This window comes from Chionomys nivalis, chromosome 6 (assembly GCF_950005125.1).
Source record: "Chionomys nivalis chromosome 6, mChiNiv1.1, whole genome shotgun sequence".
NCBI lineage: Eukaryota > Metazoa > Chordata > Mammalia > Rodentia > Cricetidae > Chionomys > Chionomys nivalis.
Window position 1 is genome coordinate 54,677,862 of NC_080091.1, and position 23,975 is coordinate 54,701,836.

General features: G+C 39.4%; 1 protein-coding gene across 1 annotated transcript in view; it reads left to right on the forward strand.

The window, feature by feature from the left end:
* LOC130876461 (cytosolic beta-glucosidase) overlaps positions 1-23,761 on the forward strand; it is a 119,653-nt gene extending 95,892 nt beyond the window's left edge. The window contains exon 5 of the mRNA XM_057773013.1: positions 23,559-23,761. Coding sequence (XP_057628996.1) covers positions 23,559-23,761 — 203 coding nt within the window. The remainder of the gene's footprint in view (positions 1-23,558) is intronic.
* Positions 23,762-23,975: the final 214 nt, after the last annotated feature.

Sequence of the window (23,975 nt, forward strand, 5' to 3'; positions counted from 1 at the left end):
TTCTTTTGGCTCTAAACTGTATACACCGTGAGTTTCCCTCATTCCATTCCACTCTGTATATGCTTTAGGAATGCATTATCCCTCTTTGACTCAGCTGTATCGTCTACCTGCTTGTAACTTGTAATTGACATTATTGTAGTCTATGATTTGGAAGGCTGATCTTGACTATGTCTCTCCAGTGTGAGTTATTGGTGGCTGCAGAGGCTCCTCATTTAGGAGTATAATCCAGATAGTGCTGTTGTTGTGTGTATTGTTCAGATAAAGATTGTATTGGAGGCTACTGGTTTGCATCTGTAGAGCTCTGTGGAGTTTACAGCTGTGGAAGTCACTAAAAATGACTTCATTGCTGTTTGTTCAGGAGGGTCACTGAGGTGATTGTGTAATTATTTTCTGAAGCTATTGACAGGAAACAAAGGGCCTGGGCTTTGTCTAAAGACATTTCTCACCATAATTGTCAGTGTCCTTTGCATAAAATTTTTGTTTTATGTTCATCTAAATCAATAAGACAAGTTAAGTTTGTCTGAATTTGATAGTGTAAGTGTATGTATGTGTGCACATGTGTGTGTGTATGTGTGTGCGTGTGTCTGTTAGGTTTTGCTCTGTTTATGCCTCTATAGTTGGAGAAAGATTTCATAGCTAGGTTGAAAGAATTTTATGTTAAGTAAATTCCCAAGAAAAGCAAAGCATAACAAAACAAAATAAAAACAGCCCTTCTTTGAAAGAAGAAAGTTTATTTGGACCTGGAATGAACCTGTCTTAAACATGATGAATACCACACTTTTCAAAGTTTTGTTGCAGAATTGATTTCTTTCCACATGCTTTCTGGTGCTTTAATTTGATTGGCATACCATAAAATATTGCTCTTTGATGTGGGAAGTTGTTCTTCTCATACAGGACTATGGGCGTAAATTTTATTTGTGTTAATAATGTTGAATAAACTGCATTTAGGTACGGGGTTATTTCTGGCAACTGTGCTTTTACCTAATTTGATTGTCCAGTTTTCAGACATGGATTTAAATCTTCCTGCAGCTGGGAATTCACCATTCATGTTGCATTTGCTTCTGTTTTCAGAAGCACTGAAATGACCAATCTAAAGCAGGGAAGCTATTTCAAGGTTTTCTTTCTGCTTTGAAAATACAGAATGAATTCTGGAGTGACCTTGCACGAGGAGTCACTTCACTCCTTCCCTAAGTCTGTTGGAATGACAGCTTGGGAATATAGACTTCTGGCTTTCCATTCAATTACTGCATACACTGGGTGAGGAAGGCTATGCCATCTCTATTTTGCTTTTGGACAAAACATATTTTTGTTTTTTATATGTATATGCGTATACATAGATGAATGTAACAACATTAATTAAAAAGATCATGAATTAGAAATAAAGTATCAATGGGTATATGGGAGGGGTTGGAAGGGAAAAAGGAAGGGAAAATTATAGAATAATAACCCCCCAAAGAAGCATTAAGAAAAGCAATATTAATCAATGTTGTTAGGTTGGAAGGTTTTTGTTGTTTGTTTGTTTATTTTAAAGCATGGTTTCATGTAGTTTCCACTGGCCTGAAATTTGCTATGGAGTCTCAAACTCATAGAAATCTGCCTGCCTCTTGAGTGCTGGTATTAAAGACATTAATGCCCAGCTCAAGGTTGACTTTTATCACATTATAATTGTATTACTTTCAATATTAACTTTGACAGCTATAATTTTTAGTCAATGATTATTAAGCATTCAACCTATAAAGCTTACAGAGTTAACATTTCAGCAATGGTAACTATACAGTGCGCAGGTATGGTAAAAAGCTCACATTTTTATAGATAATGAAATTATTTGCTCAGATTTTCCCACAGTTAGTGAAACATAATGAACTCAGGCTAAATTTAAGCTCATTTTTTTTTGTTTTTTTTGGACAAATTGTGCTTCTTAAGCTAAATGTTTGTTGTGTAATTTTGAGGAGTCAGAACCCTGAAGACTTTCATATTAACATATCTTAATATTGTTAAGAAGTGCTTATGGAATTGATTAATTGACCATGTGTGTTTCCTGATCGCTAAACTTCTAGTGTGGCTTATTTCATTGCTATTTTATTTTGTGAGTTTTTTTTAATGGTTTGAATGTATATGTCTGCTGCCTCCCCCACTCCAAATTCATATTCTAAAACCTGAGACTAAGTGTGGTGCTGTTAAGGAGTGGGGACTCCACTTGTGAAAACTCTCATGAGTGGGATTAGGACTTCATCAAAAGTCTGCAGTGACTTTGAGATGCTTCTGTTTTGCCTGTTTTACTGAGTGAGACCCTCATCAGACCCTGCATGCTGGCTTCTGCCTCTTGGACTTCCCACTTCCTGAAGTTTTAAGGCTATGGTATCTGGAAGTTTCAATGTTGACTCAATGTGTAGCATCCCAGATTTTCATTAAGAATGACCACAGTTTACTCTCATGCGTACTTATCAACCAATATTCACTGAGTATTTAGATAGTACTGGGGTGGGGGGAGTGAGCAGGAACATGGAATTCAACAGAACTAAGTAAACTGATGAGATAATTATATCTAATATTTGTCAAATACTTAGTTAAGAAGTTGCTTAGCTATATAATACAAACTAACAATAAAATAAAAATTAATGTCTATTGAGGGATCTAGTGGCATATCATAGATGCCCTGAGCCTGGGAGGATTTATTTATTCAGACCTAAGTAATTAATGTGAGCAAGTTTGTTCTTCATTTGCCAACATTAACAAAATACTTTCATATTAATAATTTCTCCTCACTGCTACTAAGTCCCTGACAAGAAGTTACCTAAATGAGGAAGGGCTTATTTTGACTTATATTTCTAGAGAACACACTCCATCATGCCAGAAATCATGGTGGCAATAGGAGGAGGTGGCTAGTAATACTGCATCTGTAGGTGAGAACCTGGATAAGAACAGGAAGTGTTGCTGAATTATAAAACTCAAGTCCTAGTCTCAGTGACCGACTTCCCAAAGTTAGGCTTAACTTCCAAAAGTTCCACACCTGCGGAAATAGTCCACTAGCTTGGGATCAAGTGGTCAAACATACGAGCCTATGAAGGACACTTTACAGGCAAGCACAATAGAGTTCCCTCATTTAATATTGTTGGCTGCCCACCAGCAAGGCAAGCAGTAAATAATCCCAATGTTTGTTATAAGTACCTCATGAATAGGTACTATGTCCATGTCTCAGATTAGGAAACTGAGACCAGAATAACTTGTTGGATTCTCACAGCTTGCAAATACCAGTTTTGGCATTTGAGTGAGGCATCCCAGGCCGAGAGCCTGTGGTCTCCATCGCTATGTTTCCTGCCTCTCCATCCTGTCTGTTCCTAGGATGAACCAGAAAGTGAGAACTAGCCATAGGGAGTTAGTTTCTTCCTGCAACTTTGTATTCCGAGGCCCCGATTAGCATACTGAATGATCTCATTTACTAAATGGGCTCTGAGTAATTGGCTGCTGGGGTTGGGGTGAATAGTGTCCCCATGAGGGCTGTTTCACAGCTTGAGGTCTGGGCAGTCAAGCCTGCCCAGCTCCTTCCTTTCCAGGACTGCACAGACCAGCACACTAATGCTGATAGAAAATGGCTCTTTATTTGAAACCTCAAAAGCTCTGGTTTTGAGAAAGTGACAGAAAGTTCAGAGAGGAAGTCCTGTGTGCCTGCCACGGAGGCACCCAAGGCGGGTGTGAGGCAGAGTAAATGGTCCTCACAATTCGTAACAGTGTTAACCAGTGGGGGCCTGGGCCCAGCTGTTTTCTTTCCATCACAGCCTCTGAAGGAAGCATGGCTTCCAACACGAAGCATCTTGATCTGTCCAGGCACTGAGCCTAAGTACTGTAAGCTTCAGTGTGTGTTGACCTAGACCCTTTTCACAAAGTAAATGGCAGTGCAGTCCCTCATTTTCCCCAATGGACATTACTTTTAACCTTCCTTTTTCTGTGTCCTGTTGTTCAGTGAACGCTAGAGACCATTGTCTTCAATTGCTGCATCAGATCCTACAGTACAAAGGAAGTAGAGTTTGGAAAGGGTTCACAGTCGGGTTCTGCCTTCTCTAGTTTGGGAGTTTGAACAAATCTCTTAAGCTCTTGGCTTGGTGTTCCCATTGCAGATGAGGAAACCTCCAACAGAAAAGAGTTGTTTAAAAGAATATCAAGGGCTGGGGGGCTTGCCTACTATATCTGAAGCCCTGAGTTCCAACCTTAGTGTGGTATGAAGCAAAACAGATGTGTTGGTGCATGCTTGTGATTACAGCACTTGGGAAAGAGGCAGGAGGATCATAAGTTCAAAGATGACAAGGATGAGATGGTTCACTAGGTAAAAGTGCAAACTGTGAAAATCCAATGACATTCCCTTTTCAGTGCTCTAAATCCACGTGAAGGTAGAAGGAGAGAAATGATTCCACAGTGTTGTCCTATGACTTATCTATGTGTGCCACATACACAACCCACAGATCCAAAATATCATACATATATTAACAAACACATATATAAATAAAATGAAAATAAACTCCCCTCCCAAACAAACAAACAAATGAAAAATGAAGACAATCTATCCTCAGCTACATAGAGAATTTGAGGCTAGCCTAGGCTATATGAATCCTGTGCCAAAAACCTAACCAACCCTCCCACCCCCAAATTAACGAAACAGCACTTTTCTGCCGGTTCCCTTGAATAAATGAAGCCTCGTGATCATTGCCATTAATTTGTCAGGACTGGTTCTTTCCTCCCTGCACCCGGCCCTTTTAAGCTAGACCCAACTGTAAAACCGGGTGTCACATTTACCTATTTTTGCCAACTTGTTAGTGCACATATTTGAGAATTTCTCCAGTGCCTGGAGCCTTGCATTCATCTCATTGTAGCTTCCTTCCTTAACTTAAGGCTTAGGACTCCTAACTGACTTCCTCCCCATCCCTCTTAAGTCTGCTGTCAGGATTGTTTTCAAGTAAAGCTACTTACAGGAATAGCAGTTCCACAAGTTTTTATTCTAAACCTCCTACTTCTTTGATTTACTTATTAAATTTATTTTACATCCCGAATACGGTTTCCCCTCCCTCCTCTCCTTCTACTCTCTTCCCCAGCTTTTGCCCTTCCCATCCTCTCCTCTTCTATTCAGAAAGGGGAAGTCCTCCCATGGGTATCAACAAAATCAGGGAGTTCACATGGGACCAACCTAGACCTTCTACATATATGTGATAATTGTGTAGCTTGGTCTGCTTGCAGGACTTTTAACAATGGAAACAGGGGTTTCCTGTAATGCTTTGGCAGGCTTTTGGTCATTTCCTACTTCTCAGTTTGGTGAACAATGCCTCTCCATGGACCAGTTTTTATACAGCCTGGAGTCCTTCTTCCCCTTCTTCTTTATCAGTGCTTTGTATCACTACATATTTGATGCCTTTTAAAGACAGTTAATTTAAGTGTCAAGTGAAGTGTCAACTTAACTAGGCCACGAGACACTCTGATCCGTTGTTAGACCCCATGGGTGTGTGGGTGAGGGTGCTCCTGGGTAAAATTAATATGGGGATTATAGACTGAGAGAAATGAATTATTTTCCAGTTGTGGTGAGAAAAACATGAATCAAATCTTTTGAGGGCATAAAGGAATTTCAAAGGAAACAAGTGAAGGGCCTGGTCAAGGGGGTATAGTTGTCTTTGATCAGCAACATCCAGTTTTTTCTAGTATCAGACTTGGACTTGTTACTTGGGCACTCATTCTGGGTCTTCTGTTTACGCACCACACAGCCTCTAATGACTAGAGCCAATGGCTTAAAATCAGTGTCTCCGCTCTGTGCATCTCTTCAGCATGTACTCTAATGTCACCTACTATGAAAATGCAGAGAAGAGTTCATGGTGGCATGCTCAAGTCTAACCAGTGTATCTGCAACTCTCATGCTTACAGCTCAGCGAACATCTCGGGATAGGGAGTGGAAAAACTGTAAGAGTCAGAGGACCAGGGAACCTACTCTGAAATAAATATTTAAAAAATCTGTATATGATAGGGAAGCTGCACCCATGAAATCTTTAAAATATGGTTGGTTAAACAAAATCTGTCCAATGACAACACCAGTTGACATGCCAGCATGGAGAGAGGCAATCTCACAAGACCCTTTCCCTAGATCAGAACTACAGGGAAGCAATGACTGCTGAGAAAGGAAGAGTAAGTATTTTTCATGAACCAACCCCTGATAAGATATCCATTCCCAAATGGTCACCTCTAAACACATATACATACAAGCGGCACTAAATAGCCTCAACACACTGGATTTATATATACATAAGGGTGTTAAAACATACAAAATATTTATGTATTAATAATAATTAAAGAAGAAAAGGTCATTAATTTTAGAGTGAATAGAAGAGACATGAGAGAGGTTGGGGGAGAGATGATGAAATACTATATTCATATGTTAAATTTCTCAAACAAACCAAAATAAAATAGATTAAGAAGCATTCTTTGGCATCCCCTTTCCCCAACAGTCTTTCTGAACTAGGAGTTTCTTGCCTTTGCTCTCATTTTACAGTTTTCATTTGATCACTGCACTACCGCTGCCCCTTGACATGTCTGTTCTTTCATAGAGGAGCCCTTGAAGACAGGAAGGGCTGTCACCCTATTTGTTCCTGTATTCCCAGTACCTTGGAAGAAAAGCAATAGATATTGATTGAATGCTAGACTAACTTTTATACTTAATGAAAACGGGATGAGATAGCTGTCCTTCAAGCATTCTCTCCAAATTGCTAACCCACTCCATTCTGAAAGAGGAGACTATGCTAGAATTTTTCACCAAATGCAAGACCTTGGGCAAATGGAATGGCTTCACAGTGCCTCAGGTATCTCATTGGGTAAAATGGGAACAATAATAAGATCCATATTATAGGGCTGTAGGACAGAGCAAGTGCTTCGTGCATGGGAAACTTCAAACAGCTTGGCATCCTGCAAATGGGAAGTTTGCTCTTTTATTACCTCCAAAGGGAAGCGAACAGATTTATCCTTTTCTCATTCGAGAAAGCTGCTTTCAGATCTAATCACTGGCAGGCTGGTGAGAGAGGTGGTCTCTGGCTTTCCCTGACAGCAATTAAGTAGATCATAATTGGCTATATTAAATTGAAACCATGGATGTACTTAGGTAGTGAAATAATGGCGTGTAAAGACCATGAGCCAGAAGAAACTAAAGTTATGCAGACCCCCTCCCTTCTCCAGCCTGATGGTTCTCTCTGCACTTTCAAGAGAAATATAGCCCCTTGCACATTCTCTAATCTCTCTCCCTTTCTGCTTATGTCTCATGGGAACATTGGTGTCTTTTTAAATGCACCAACCCAAACCCCATTATGGTTTTATTAAAGTCAGTGAGTTGAATAGAAATAGACTCTGCCTGGCCATACTGTTGCCAAACAAATGCCCCCTTTGAGGCATTGCTGCAGAAGTTCAGTGTCACCACCCTGTGTCCTGTGGCCAGAAGTCTCTCAAAGTCTACAAGAAACAGATTAATTATTGTTTTAACCCCTTATCAGGGTATAACCATTCTGTGATTCTCAAGATTCCTTTAGTGATAGACCATGAACTGAAGAAGTATAAGACAGAATCTTAGTAGGCAAGACTCATATATTCCTCATTCTACATAATAATTAGTCTAAATCATCTTATATAAAATCCATTCCTAAAATACAGATTGTGGCTTTTGGACATTGTTTGTGTAGAAAGATACATGGTTCCAGAACTTCACCTTGATTGTCAGTCTGGGGAAGGGAGGGAGAGAAGGAAAGAGAAGGAGAGAGAGAGAGAGAGAGAGAGAGAGAGAGAGAGAGAGAGAGAGAGAGAGAGAGAGAGAGAGAGATATTACTGATTTCAGTATGAAAGATACATAATGACCATTCACTCCACACACTGAGTCAAGAGAACAGTCCTTACAGTCTTGGACACGAATACTCTGTTCATCCCGGGGCTAATTAGAGCTATGAGATGCATCACACTGCTTGGGCCCTGGGAGCAAGAAGTGATGATGACACACAAACATTCTTCCAACCTTCCTGAGGTGCATACCTTCATTTATATGATGAATTTGTGAGGGCACGTAGTTTTCACGTTTCTAATCAAACTGCCTGCTCCTTTGGAGATTCAGGACTGACATTCACAGGATGTCTCTGCAGGTCCAGTGTCTTTTATAGCCCACATCCTGTGTATTCTCAAGCCAATTCTTGTTGACTCTGTCTTCCCAGTGAGAACACTGACTCCTAAGAACAGATGCTACATGCTCTTTTTGTCTAGGTGAGCATGCATAGCCTGGAGTCTGGCACACAATAGCCTTCATTGAATAAGAAATGAACAAACCCTGTTTCTCCAAGATTTGAACCAGGTGTGGAATTCTAGGACCCACTTGTGAAGAAAAGTCATTCCCCACTCTGGGTGCTGTTGATAAAAGAGGTCCACCTTCAGTTCATGTCAAATGCTCTCCTATCTTTGCAGGGCTGCATGGGGACCGTTTCTTTGAATTTTGGGTAGACTGGAAAGGTTTTGTATGCAATAATGTTAGTGTTCTTAAAGTGCAGGTGCAATGATATCGCATGGCCCTCACTATAAAGTCCACAATGCGTTTTATTTTCTGAATAAGTATTGATTGTAGCTTACACAATGCAAACCCATATAATTGAAAAGAATGGGACCAGTCATCGGTGGGCAGTGCTTGTTTGAGTATAAGAGAAGCCAAAGTCTTCAGGTGTCTGCAATTTTATAATTGTACTTGCTTGGAGAGCTTATTAAAGCCTTGCAGGTGCAATGTTTCATCACAGAGTAGTGAACCCTTGAAAGATATGCATAATAAACAGAGTTTGAAATATGTTTTGATTCCAGGCCATATGGTCCTGTCTGGAGTTTCCTGGATCTTTGGGTCAGTTCACTGCTGAAAGATGGGCTTGCAAGGCCCCACCTCTCAGAGCAGCTGTCAGAAGTCCTATCAGAAGGAATCTGCAGTTGCATGATTATTCGCTTTCTTTGGCTCTTAGATATAAACCCAGCCTTCCTCCAGAGCTGAAAGGTGCTGAGCGAAGTCTCTTCCCTGAACAGCTTGTGGCCACATCACCAAGCGGTGTCCTTCCTTGTCCTAAGAAGCAGACTGGCGAGACTTGTACATTAGGCCAGGATGGGCAGTCTGGGTGAGGTGTTGCCCACCTGGGCTTGAACTTGGTGCCAGCAATGTGAAAACTGAAAACATATACAGTTGCATTTTACAGAAGTGTCACTGTTCTTTTTTTCTCTGCTCTTTGTTGCTCATTCCCCCGCATTTCTCAGTGCTACGCAATCACAATGGCTGCTGCACTCGGGTACTCTGAGTATTATACTGCCCGTATGGTAAACCTGTTTTCCCTTTGTTAGTGACAGAAGGTGGCAATGGCATCGTTAACAGTGGCTTCTTAAGGAACATAAGCTATGATTTATTTAGCATTCTATACATATAGGGACACTGGTAACTGACCAGAGACTTGGTCTAGGAATTAAAGAATCATAAGAATGCACTCTAATTCTTAACATTGAAAATGTATTTTTCATATTGGAGGAAGAGTAAGTTCTGCAATCTTCTCCTGATTACTCAGAAATGTCTAACTTAGCATTTTAATCATCATTGCCAGAAACACATCCAAGCTCACAACGAGGTCTTTGAGATATGCTGGGAAAAAGAGATGGAGGTATGGCAGCAAATAGGAAGTTTTGTTGACAAATCACCAAGTAGGAAGCTTCAGGGAAGGGCAGATACACTATAAAATGAATAGATGATAGATAGATAGATAGATAGATAGATAGATAGATAGATAGCTGGGATAACCACATTGGGTCTGGAAACAGATTGGTTGCCATAAGAGATGTTATCAACCCCACAAGGCAGATTCACATATGAGATGAAGACGTAAAATCAGTGGTGTCTGGTTGTTCATAAAATACTGATATCTGGGTTGTTCATCCTGGTCTTGCTAAGAGTTTAAGACCAAGTTGGGGATGATGAAAACATCATTTCATTAAGATCATTTCAAGACAATTATTTATTCCCTTTTTCCTCACTTCCCTCTCTGCCTCCCCACCTCCAGATTTTATACTCATCTTTCTTCTCCCCTTTACATTTCTTTTTCTTTTCATTTCCTCACCTTTCATTCAACAAGTGCTCATTCATCTTCTGCATGGGAGAATGAGGAACTATTCATTGTGTGGCATATTTTGAAGTAAAAGGATGAAGTCTCTTTTTTAGCCCCAGCACTCATCCATCTACTCATTGAGATGAACAATAAAAAATGAATGTACAAGCAAGGCATTTATATTTAATAAATTGTACAAAATTATAGTACAAGATGATATGAAAGAGAATGGAGCACTTGGGAATAATTTAAACTGAAGCATCAGAAAAGATCTATTATGGGGATAGATTTCAGTGAAGAGTGGAATGGCAGCAAAGAGAGAAAAGAACAGCAGATGGAAGGAAAGGCAACATAAAGGCCATGGGGTGGACATGTACTCAGCAAACTCTATGAAGAAGAAAGAAGAAGAAGAAGAAGAAGAAGAAGAAGAAGAAGAAGAAGAAGGAGGAGGAGGAGGAGGAGGAGGAGGAGGAGGAGGAGGAGGAGCAGGAGGAGGAGGAGGAAGAAGAAGAAGAAGAAGAAGAAGAAGAAGAAGAAGAAGAAGAAGAAGAAGAAGAAGAAGAAGAAGAAGAAGAAGCAGCCAGTGTTTGTGCAGAATGGCAAAGAACAGAGAGGTGGATGTCGGACACCAGGCAGAGTCTGTCTTGGAGATCTAAAAGAACGCGTTTTGCTCTTAGGAGACTGATGTTACAAGGTGTTCCTTCTCCTTCCACCTACCATATAGACCATCTGGTACTATACTTTCCACAGTAGTTCTGATTCTTTGTGCTCTGTACAGTCCTCCTGTTTCAGATTTGCAAGGTTTCATGTCCTTCTCTGTGGAGATCATAGGCTCTGGAGTTGGAGCCTCAGCTTCATTTATTAGAATTCTGCCAGCCTCATATCCATGTTTTATTTTGTTTTGCTTTGCTTTTTTCTTACTTCTGTTAACAGTCATTTCAATTACCATCTCTGTGTGAGGATGCTAAAATTAAAAGCGCTGTCTCAGACTGTGCTTTTATCTTATATTTGGATGTCAAGAAAATCATCTTAAGGTCATTATAGTCAAATTTTACTCTTGTCCCTGCTTCTGTGCCAAAACTTGTCTCTGCCCAATGTTCCCCAATCCACAATTGGCACAATTATCAACCAAGTTATTGTTTGCTTTCTTAGCTCCTTCATCATTGATTATCCATACACTGCTGAGTCTTGTTGCTTTTATTTGAACACATTGAATCCACTCCCTTGATGTGGGATTCCCCTCTGTATGCTGTGAATATGCTTTATTACCATTGGTTAATAAAGAAGCTGTTCTGGCCAATGACTTAGCAGAAAAAAGCCAGGCAGGAAATCTGAACAGTGATATATAGAGAAAGAAAAGGAAGAATCAAAGAGGCACCATGTAGTTGCCAAAGAAGACAAATGCCAGAGCCAGAACATTATCTGGTAAACCACAGCCTAGTGGCAACAGACAGATGAAAAGAAATGGGTTAATTTAAGATGTAAGAGTTAGTTAGAAATATACCTGAGTTATTGGCCAAACAGTGCAATGTTTAATATAGTTTCTGTGTGATTATTCTAGTCTGGGTGGCCATGAAAATAAGTAGCAATCTCCTTTTATAAATGATGCCAATGTGGGGATATGTAGCTGCTGAGGAAGAAGGCACACCAGAACCTTACCATGTAAGCAACAGTCTCATGGTAACACACAGCTTAATAGAAATAGGTTAATTTAAGATGTAAGAGTTACTTAATAAGAAGCCTGAGCTAACAGGTCAAACAGTATTATAGTTTCTGTGTGATTATTCAGGTCTTGTGGCTGGGAAATGAATAAGCAGTCTCTGGTTACACTCCCTTCTCTCTGTTCTTACTTATGACACTTCTGCCATCACTATCTGACTGAGAACCATCACTCCTACCTGCTTACTACATTCTTGCCATGCTTAGGTCTGTTCTTCCCAGAGGTAAACTTTTAAAACTGCAAACTAGCTAAAATTATCCCCCATTTAAAAATCCCTCAATGATTTTTCTATCTCTATTGGAGTAGTACTCAAAATCCTTACAGTTTTTGGTCTTCCTTGTGATTTTTACTGTCATTCTTTTTGGTGTCATAGAATCAATCACCTTTTTAATGTTTCTCTCATGGGTTTTCCCACATCTGAGTTTTCACAGTGTTATTCCTTCTTTTGGGTTGCTCTTGTCTTTGTTCTTCTAGAGTCATGGACATCTGTCATGTCATCTGGCTGCTCGGCATTGGTTGAATATACTTGTTCCACTTGAGAGACATTCAGACTTCTGAGTTTTATCTCTTCAAGGTGTAGGATGAGAAGTCTCTAGTTTCATTGGGCCAGGGTGTTATGTGATCTAGCATTTGAATTCATGCATGTGAGAATTTAATTCAAAGGTGCACAGATGGATAAAGGCAGAATCTTTTATCTTGGTGAGGATGGAAGCAGAGAATCCCAGCTCTTGAGAATGACAGTGGTTGTAAGGTCTAATCTATAGTACAATTTAGGCTGAGATATAGGTGGCTTCAGGGGTCAAAAGAAAGAATTTAAGAAGCAAAAGAAACAGTGGTACCCACTTCCATTTGGCCTTTAGTAGTAGAGGTAGTTTCTTTGGTCAATTGACTACACAGTACATGTTTGAGCACCTGAAAGCTACATTGCAGCCCATTTCCCTAGCATACCTCCTTTTCTTCTCCATCACTGTGTTTTTTAACCTTCTTTTGCTGCTACCTAATGCCTGACAAAAATTAATTTAAGGGAGGAAGGATTTCTTTTGGCTCACAGTTGGAAGGGATATAAATTCATCATAGTGACACGAAGCCCCATGGGGACTGGATATTACTCAAATCTCAGTATGTCAGGGAGGCATAAGGACAGGAAGTATGTGGGATGAAAACTTTGAAAGCTTACTCCTACAGTGGTGCACTTCCTCCAAGTAGTCCCACCTTCTAAATCACCAGGGACAGCAGCCTATGTGGGAGGCATTTGATATTTAAACTATAGCAGTCAGTGACAATCAGTCAGGGTCAGATTCTGCTAAGAAAGAATTTCACTGACTGTGGGGACTATAAGACTCCAACTCATTGTTGGATCCGTGCGCTCTATTTCATTAAGCAAAGTGGTACATTAGCCATGTCCCATACTTTCTGATTTAAACAGATTTTCTAATTGTGCAGGCCCCATGTACAGGCTTACCTGTTACTGCCCTCTTGAGTTCCTGTATCAACCCACTTACTTGCTATATGAATCTTACCAAGGTTATTGAACCTTGCCAGATGTCAGCAGTCTTCTCTGTAGAATATAGATGCTAATAATATCTGATAGGTTCATTGCAGTGATGAAAGAACTTGGTGCATAATGTTTGATGTGGTATCCAGACAGTCAGTAAATATTATAGTTGTTTCTTGTGTCCCCTCTCTCTGTCCATTCTACTTCTCAGAGACAATGATTAAATGCTCACAGAGTGATAATTGGAAGAATACCTCCTTACATACAGGCTGCAATTGTGAATTTAAAAATTATAACATGCCATCATATCCTCTATTTCCTCTATTCCTTTTTTTTGCCTGACACATATCCATGCCATAAATTCATAAATATAGGATAGGTGTTGCCCATCTTTCCTAAATGTCAAGTTAGGATATACCTAACTTCTATTATTCTCTCAACTAGAGGAGCTGCAATAGTACCCGGTGTTCCAGGAGCATCGCCCAGAGTTCCATGTCAGTACTGACTTCTTGTCCTGACCCACAGCTGACCCGTTCCCACAGACCGAAACCCAGTCCCAGATGCTGTACTTTCCCTTGGCACCCAATTTCACTGCTTCTCAGCACTGAGCACTTTGTGCTGACTCTACGTCCTCTGAAAGCTGTTGGAAACCAGATGGAGGAAGAGATGGAACAGATTTTCACTCCTCACCCTCCCAGACTTGGAGAGCAATAAAAGCCACAATTGCAGCCACTGAGTAGTGTGTGTTAGACTTTGCTAGGAGTCAAGCCTTCTTTCCAGGGCAATCTGTATTAATTTATTTAATGCTTACCATTATCCTATGAAGATATGATAATACCTCAATTTTATAGAAGAGGAAACCAAGTCCCATAGGGAAAAAGGCAGGCGGGAAAGAGGGTAGAAAAGGGGCTAAGGGACAGAAGGAGCCCTTTTGATGTACCTCTGCCTGGGAAGAACATTGGTTCCTTTAATAGTGACTTTTGGCTGTAGCAGAAGTAACTGCGTAATTAATATAGATGGAGAGATTGCAGAAGATGATACAGACATATACCTAGTCTCAGATCAGCTTTACAATTATGAATTTTTATATGATCCCTTTTAATTGCTTGCTATTTGCAGCACCCTCCCCACCCCAGTGTAATAGAAAGAGTAGGAATAATAGTTAATTAAGAAGTCTGTGGAGCTCATTTCTGGCTAATTGGCATTTTCCTATAAAATATTTAAAAATTACCTTTGAAATTCAAAGACTCTCTTTTCAGAGAGTTGTGGCTCTTGTTACCAACAGTTCCCATCTGCAGGTGGGGCCTCCTGTATTGGGGTGATTTGGGTATTTTCGAAAACTCTGTCCAGCTTCTCGTGTTCACTTGGGAAGAGGAGAGGAGAGTCTTATTGTACATCTCTCTTTGTTTAGATCATCCTGATGCCTTTATTTTTCTAAAGAAAAAGGCAGCAGCCGGTGTGCCAGGTCTCCTGCAGGATGCTACCCAGCTAATGCTCGTCTTCAATTGTAATGAACTTGTACTGTTCAACTAAACTCAGAGAATCACATTTTCAAAGTTAGTGTGTGGGCAATTGCCAGAAAATAGGCTTCAAACTGTGTCCCCAGAAGGCTTTCTTTCTCTGGCTTTGACAGACGTTGAGAGAGATGCTCGTAAGCCCCTAGCAAGACCAGGTGGGTGGTTTGGGACTCTGAGCCCAGTTGGCAACCACAATGAAAGAGCATGGTGCATTGGTTTCCCGTGGCTGTGCTAGCAAGTTACCCTAAACCTGGTGTCTTAAAGACAACAGAAATATATCCTCTCACAGGTCTGGAAGCCAGAATTCCAAAATTAAGGTGTCAGCAGGATCTGCACTCCCTTCCAGAAGTTAGGGAAGAGAATTTGCTCCATGATTCTCAATTGGTTTCTGGTGGCTGTTAGCATTTCTAGCATTTCTTGACTTGTGAACATTTTATTTCAGTCTTCACCTCTATCTCTGCATCTTCTTCCTGGTGTTGCTTCTTTCTTTCTTTCTTTCTTTCTTTCTTTCTTTCTTTCTTTCTTTCTTTCTTTCTTTCTTTCTTATGTTTCAAGAGTGCTTGACATGCAGAGCTCACTATTATCCAGATTGTCATCTTGAGATTCTTAATTATATTCAAAAAGACTCCTATTTCCAGATAATGTCACATATACAGCTTTGGCACCACCTTTTGAGGCCCTGTTTAACTCATCCTACATGGCGACTGAGAAGATTTCTTTTGATTGAATGGGAATGAAGGTAGGTTTCAATTGAGCTGTGGGCTGCAATGCATTCAGGTGCAACTGAGCATTTAGCATCTCTATGGTCCTTCAGTGGTGATCCATTTTTTTGAAGGAGTAGCCTGGTGGAAGTCCCTCTTCCCTTAGCATAATGCTTTCCTAGCTGGAGTCTCACACATGTCCAGGCCTCAAGCACTCTAACTCTGGGATTGACGCTATATATTTTTCAAATATATATCAGCATATATAACATATTTTATTATATTATATTTAATATTTTATATATTATATATACACGAGCATATTATATATATATATATATATATATATATATATATATATATATATATATATATATAGTTTAAACTATAATATGTCATGGGGATATTTTTTATTTGGTTTTGCCTAGCTAGTGTTTGCTTCTTGTATATGTATGAGTATTGAGAAAATTCTCTCTTATTGTCTTGGTGAAAATCTAGTCTATGCTGTCCTTCCAGGATTCCTCTCCCTCATTTATGCCCATAATTTGGAGGCTTGATCTTCTGTTGTTATTGTTAGTCTTTCTTTTATTTTGCTTTTCAAGACTGTATTTCTCTGTGTAGCCCTGGCTGTCCTTGAACTCTCTCTCTAGAGCAGGCTGGCCTCCAAATCACAAAGATCCATTTGCCTCTGCCTCTTTATTACTTGTGGTAAAGGTATGTGCCACCATCTCCCTGCTTGATCCTTTGACGATTTCTCAAATTTCCTGTGTTTCCTTTCTCTGATTTTTTTTCATGTTCTCATTTCATCTAGATCCTCTTCATTATCATTTAGTTCTAATATCTGTCTTCTTCTTGATTCCTTCAATGCAGAAGGCTTTCCTCTGAGCCTTCTAATTGGGATATTTAATTTTTTGATTCCACCTTAATTCCAGTTTACAGTTCTATTTAGTTTTCAAATCCTTTTCCTGGGACATCATTGAAGCAATTTTGTCATCTTCTTGAAATTTAGCAAAGTTTTTAAAATATCTTTCTCCAATTCTATCATAAATCTTCCATACAACCCAGCTATACCATTTCTTGGCACATTCCCAAAGGGTTGAACAACCTACTTTCTCTATACTTGTTCAGTAATGTTCATAGCTGCCCTATTCACAATAGTCAGAAAATGAAAACAACTTAAATGTCCTTCAACAGATAAATATATAATGAAAATGTGGTACATAAACATAGTGAAATACTATCCAGCTTTAAAGAAAATAAAATTTCCAACAAATGGACAGGTATATAAAAAGATTATATTGAGAGAGCTAATCCAGATCCAGAAACAAATGCTGTATGTTCTTTCTAATCTGTGGTTCATAGCTTCAAATCCTCAGACACGAGTAACCGTAAAAAATGGGAAAGTATAGAGGGACCATAGAAGATATTGGGGCCTTGAGAGGGGAATAACAGAATATAAGTGTTATGAAGTGGTAAACACAAAAATGGGGAGGGAGATCTGTGTTGGTTATCAATGGTGTGGGAGGTCCTTCTGTCTATGTGTTGCTTTTATTGGTTAATGAATAAAGAAACTGCTTTGGGCATATAGCAGAGTTATAGGGTAACGGAACTAGGTGGGGAAAACTAAACTGAATGCTGGGAGAAGGAAGACAGAGTCAGAAGAAAAGCCATGGAGTTGCCCCAGAGACAGACATGCCAAAACCTTGCTGGTAGACCACGATCATCATGGTAAAATATAAAATAACGGAGATGAGTTGATTCCAGACGTAAGAGCCAGTAGTAATATGCTTAAGTAAATGACCAAGCAGTGATTTAATTAATACAGTTTCTGTGTGACTATTTTGGGAGTCTGAGCAGCTGGGAACCAACAAGCGGCCTCTTTCAACATCAACTTGACACAAACTAGAGTCATCTGAGTGAAAAGAATCTCAACTGAGAAAGTGCCTCCATAAAATTGGACTGTAAACAAATCTATAGGGATTTTTTTTTTTAAATTAGTGACTGATGGGGGACGGCTCAGGCTATTGTGGGTGGTACTACTCCTGGCCTGAGAAAGCAATGAGAAACAAACCAGTATGCAGCACTCCGTGGTCTGTGTATCAGCCTTCTTACTGATTTGAGTTCTTTCCTTGGTTTCTTTCATTGGACTGTGACTTTTGATATATAATCCAAACAAACCCCTTTCTCCTCAAGTTGCTTTCAGTTAAGGTGTTTTATCACAGCAATAAAGACCTTAACTAAGATAGACTACCACTATGACAGGAGGGAGAATTATACTTACCTATGGGTATAAGGACAAATATTTAGAATGTATTTAAGGGTTATATGTGTAGGTTCTCTGCCAAGATCTATGACTACAGTAACAATGGACAGTTGCCTAGGTTACCAGTACCAGGCATAATTTTCCTCTGCTTGATCAGACCTTAAGACTGATTAGAGAGCTGTTTGTTAAGCATATCAAGTATGCCACTATTGTACCCTCAATGTTGCTGTGCCATGCTGTGCCATGCTGGTCTTTATTCTGATAGTCCAAAGACATTCTAGCTGGGTAGGTTTTCTTCCCTCTTGGAAGCTTGCCTGGATCTTTCTGGCATCATGAAAGCTAGTTCTCAGGGAGGAGGCTTGAAGGTTAGGTCCAGGCCAGGTCCTCTAGTTCCTGTATCTGATCTGTATATTGTCTTTAGCAGTGGAAACTTAATATCCACTTCTGGGGCAAGGGACAAGGGCAATAGCAATAACCTTAATGTTTTGGGAATCTGTTGGGAAAACTGAGGAACAATTTGGAAGAGGGCTTCTCATGCCTGGTGTTGAGGTTTTTGTTAGGTAGTTTGTGGATCTTTGGAGGGAGTATTGCTAGCCTAGGTGAGAAGATTTCAGCTAAAATATATATGTGTGTACACACAGAATTAAATGTAACATCAGTAATTTTTGGTAATAATGGTTCCTTATGACTTTTCAGATATCCTCACTGTTATCCTCTTCCCTCATTCTTCTGTATTTATCTCCCTCACCCACCCTAATTTAAGCACCTTATTTTCCTCTTCTGATCACTTATACCCTGCTATTCCTCTCTTGCTTCTCCTTGACTTTTCTAGTTTCTACAGTTACTCCAGGTTGTATACTCATATGTGGATTTGGATCTAGGAGCCTCAGACGAGAAAGAACATGGTATGTTTGTCTTTCTGGGTCTGGGTTACCTCACTCAATAGGATACTTTCTAGTTTCATTCTTCTGCTTGAAATTTTCCTTTTGTATGGGTGAATAACATTATTTTATTGTATATATTTCCTACACTTTCATTGACCATTTATCAGCTGAAGGACATTTAGCTTGTTTTCTAATAATCATGACTGAACAAGTACATGAGGGTTATTTGGATTAATGATGGCTTTTGCCTTCATTATTTTTCATTTGGCTCTTTCTGGACAAATTATGTATATAGTATACATAGATATATATGCATACAAAAGAATGTATATATATATTATATGTTTGATGTGTGTGTTTTGTTTTGAATCCACAGCTATGTAGAATACAGTGCTAACATGGGGTTCTTATAACTAGAGGAGCTTGACTGGAAACAAACCTAAACACTTTTATCCCTACATCTTTCCACAGCCTTGTCCCATATTACACTCTGACTCTACAATGGGTACCATTTTTATCCTAGCATGCTGTGTAGCTGTCCAAACTCCTATTGGTCTGTGTTGACTTTGCCTCCAACTCTGGTTAAAGAAAGAAAGCAAATTCTCAGAAGTGCTTTTTCCCCTGCCAAGATCTGGGACCTCATAAATCATGGTGACAAGAAATGTGATGATGGTCTCTTTCCGTTCCCGAGGAGATTGGAAAGAGGAGAGGCGTGCAGGTTCCGGTGTGGTTTTGTAATTTTTCCCAGTGATGGCCTGGTGAGAAGGATTCCAGCAGGCTAGCTCCCGAACCTAACTAGGTAATTCTCCACTTGAGTGTTCCTGCAGTGAAAATGCAGAGACATCCACCAGTGTCACTTGGGCAGTTTAGTGCTTGCTGCCGCACTCCTGGCAGTTAGCAATGAAATTGTCAAGATTTCCTTTTGTTCCCTTCCAAGCAGGCAGGGCCTCATTTTTATCCCCTGGTTTAGCACATGAATCAGTCCTTTTGTATATGATCAGTGGGACTGTCTGTGTTTTCAGAAACTGTCTGGCTTTGTACCTGGCAGGCTTTCTTGTTGGGCAGTGGTAGTTCTCCAAGTGGGAAAGAAAACATGCCTGTTCTCACGTAGCCCCAGACTGATTTACAAAACAGAGGAGATTACTGTTTTCTATCAGAGTATTGGGCTTTTGTTGCTTTGAGACAGAGATGTGTTATTCTGTACTTAAATTGGATTCTTAAAAAAAACAGATTATTGAAAGGAAGGGTATTTCCCATATTATACTTGGCAAAGGCAGAGGCATTCATGCAAATGACAATGGATAAGAGAAGAAGGGATGTCTTATAAGTAGTTTTAGTCCTGTAAGGCTTAATATGTTTGACTGCCCCATATTTTCATTTTCTAAGTGTAATTTCATTTAAAAATGTCAACATAACTTGGCAATGCTTTGCCTACACCGTTTATAAAACACTCTCTAATCAAAACACATTGCTTGTCTCTTGATACAACTGTAGCTGGGGTCATGTATCAACCAGCCTGTCAAGAATGTTTTTTCTGCATAATATCTAACTCTATAAACAAAACTCTTAAGATTCGGAGACCTACAGATGGATAATAGGAGAGATATAGAGTATTTCTCAATAACTTGAAAAATATAGACAGATATAAAAGATTAGAGCTTGATTAGATAAATATTTAGCTACAGGACTCACTCAGAATAAAAAAAATCCCGAGTGCAATTAAAATCTTATTTATTATATGAATGTTCATTTTCTCCATGCTTATTGAGGGATATGGTCATCTTGTTAAACTAACCAACCTTTCACTTGATTTCCAAATGGAGAAATGTGTCTTAGTGGGTCATAGAACAAGTTCTCTGACTGTGATTTTCACAAAGAAAATGGTCAGTGTGAAGATACCCACAATCTTAGAATTCTGAGAGACTTAAATAGTATTTAAAAATATAAACTCTACTACCTTTCTCGAGCAATGAAAATAACTGGGTAATGACTTAGAAATTTCTCCCCACTTTGGTCTTTTAGCATGGAGCAGAATGATTATTTTAGAGAAATTATAGTGAATATTGTATTTATGTACATAGGCAGTTTTTGCCCAAATGATCCACGTTTTTAGTGTTTCTTTCCTTTTTTTGTTATTTCAGAATTTCTGACATATATTTTTAAATGTGTTTTGACTAAATTTACCCCCATTCCTTTCTCTTCAATTTCCCCTATGTCATTCCATCACTTTCCTAACTCCATGTTTTATATTTTAACCCACTTCTCTTAGATTTTTATTGCTGTGAAGACCATAGCAACTCATGTAAAGAAAATATTTAATAGGGGTGTGTGGCTCACTTAAAATTTCAGAAGTTCAGTCCATTATCATGATGGAAAGGATGGTGCTGTATAGGTTGTCATGATGTTGGAGATAAGAGTGCTACATCATGAAAGCAACAGGAATTTGATTGACTCACTGGGCAGCATTTCAAGCAAAGGAAACCTCAAAGCACAGGCCCACAGTGACACACTTTCTCCAACAAGGCCATACCTACAGCAACAAAGCCACACCTCCTAATAGTGCCACTCCCTCTGAAATTATAGGGGTCAATTACATTCAATCTACCATTTTTCACTAGCTGATCCCCTTAAGCATATAAAAATATCATAAAACAAAATTCATTTAGTCCAACTTCAAAAGTCATTATAATTTATCAGTTTCAACAATGTTTTAAAGTCCAAAGTTCAAAGTCTTTTCTGAGACTTATGCAATCGTTTAACTATAATCACCCAAAAAATCAAAATCACAAAATGGATCACATACTTCCAACATATAATGGCAAAGGTTATATATTAACATTCCAAAATGCAGAGAAGGGAACATAGTAAACACATAGAGTAGAAAAAAATAAGATCAAAGGGAGCATAATGAGGACATACTGAGGACATACATTAGACTAAAGTAAGATTATAATCCAGCTGGACAAACCCTAACCTCTGCAGCTAGCTCTATGCCTGCTGTCAAAATGCTCCTCACATCTGCAACTCTGTTTAGCTTTTTTGGCTGCAACATGCTTCTTTCTCTTCTGGTTCCACTCTCTGTTAGAAGTTATCCTTGGCAAGTATCCCATGACTCTGACATCTCTAACACCTTGGGTTCTCCAAGGAAATCCAGCCTTTGACTTCACAGCTTTATGCAATGGCCTTTCTACTATGCCTTCATTCAGGGATACCCCTGACATGCCTGACCTGGCTTTATTAGATAACTCCTTTCTTCTGTCCTTAACTCTGAACCCAGAACCATGTGATCAAACCTGCCAAGTTCTACTGCTTGTTGGAGATGAAACATGGTTCTTTTATTCAATTAGGTCTTCTACAGTTTTCTGTCTTTCACTGCATAACTTTGACTGTCCTGAAACTTGCTCTGAAGACCAGGCTTGGCCTCAAAGGCAGAGACCTCCAGCTTCTGCCTTCTCAGTGCTGGGATTAAAGATGTACTCCACCATAATGGGCTCTAAGCTTTTCTTTAGTTCCTTTTTAGAAATTGAAAACTTGCTGGATAGGATCTTGCCCTGAGGTCACCACTCCTTTTATTCTGTTTCTTAATCCACCTATCTCCTTGAACACAAAATTTAGCTCTATTCTACTCCCTGGTACTCTATTTTTTTCCTCAAATTTTTTATTTTGTAATTTACCCTGCTCAGCTTGCTCCTTTTCAAATCTTCACTAGAGTTATCACTAAAAACCACACAGCAGAATCTATAATAGGATGTTTTGAGATTTCTTCTGCAAGCAGAATTAATCCAAAATTCATGCTTTAGCCTCAAGCAGACTCTTTGGACAAAGGCAAAATGTAACCACTTTCTTCTCAAACCATCACAAGAATAATTTCTAGAAAACATGCTAAAAATTTTCCCTGAAATCTCTTGAGTAAAATCCTCCCCCACCTCATAGTTCAAGTAATTCCTAGTACCATTGCCTTCTATGCTCCAAATAGTATGGCCTATTAAACAGTGCTTAAAGCATCCCAGTGCTTTTCTAACCCAAAGTACAAAAGTCCAAATTTCTCCAAACAAACACATGGTCATTTTTCAGCTTGATGTTTCAGAGTTACAAGGCAGGTACCACTTTGCTCATGGAATATAAGGGACAGGCTTCTCTGGGAATGCTACTGTCATCTCTTCCAAGTGACCAATGGATTGTCTCAGCTATTAAAAGCTGTACTGTGATGATGAATGGTGTTTTTACTAAATACACACTATAAAAGTGTGTGTATGTGTATGTGTGTTCATGTATGTGTGTGTGTATGTGTGTGAATGTTCTGGAAAAAGCACTGAAAATGTGCATTAAGAGAATAAAAGAATGAAACAAATGTCAAAATGACTGATTACATTACTAGAATAAGTAACTTCTTTTAATGTTGGGATAAGGTTTTACTATGCCATCCAGGATGATCAATAATTCATTAAGTAGAATGTGTATCCACCTTCCTGTGTCAGACTTGCCCATGCTGGGATTATGTGTCACTCCTGCCTGTCCGTGACTGAACTCCTGAACTGAAGCTCCTGTTCAGGTCAAGCTTAAAACTAGAATAAGGCATTATTTTAAGTGACAACAATGGTTTTATGCTCTGGTGTGGGACCTGATGCTTTGATGATGGTACAAACTGTGAAGTAAAATCAAGCTAAGTAACATATGCGTTAGATCCCAAACTGTACTTTATTTCAGCATTGTGTCTGTGGTTAAAAAGACAAAGAAGAATTTTGTCTGTCCCCACTGAGATCTCCAGCAGAGCAGGAGAAGGAGGTACCCAGTGCTCTTCAGTGATATTTGTTCTCAGAACTTTCCCAGAAAGGCTAATGACTCTTTTCCTTTCAGCTATCCATGTTGATGAAGTCAACCTTCAAATGTACTGTGCGTGGTCGCTTCTGGACAACTTTGAGTGGAACAATGGGTACAGCAGACGGTTTGGCCTCTTCCATGTTGATTTTGAAGATCCTGCTAGACCCCGAGTCCCATACAGGTCAGCCAAGGAATATGCGAAGGTCATCAGAAACAATGGCCTGGAAGGCGTTCTGTAAGGAAGATAACTGGGATGACCTTCACAGAAGCTGCTGCTGCTTGAGAGACTGAAGGTTACATTGGTTTTGTTGTCTCAGAGAACCTCAAGTTTTGTTCTCAATGATCTGTGATTATAAAACTCAATCCTAGGAATGTTATCTGTATTTTATTAGAAGGTGTCTTAGATAGTAAAACAGAGTATCACAGAAACTGATTTTCAGAAAAAAAAAAAGA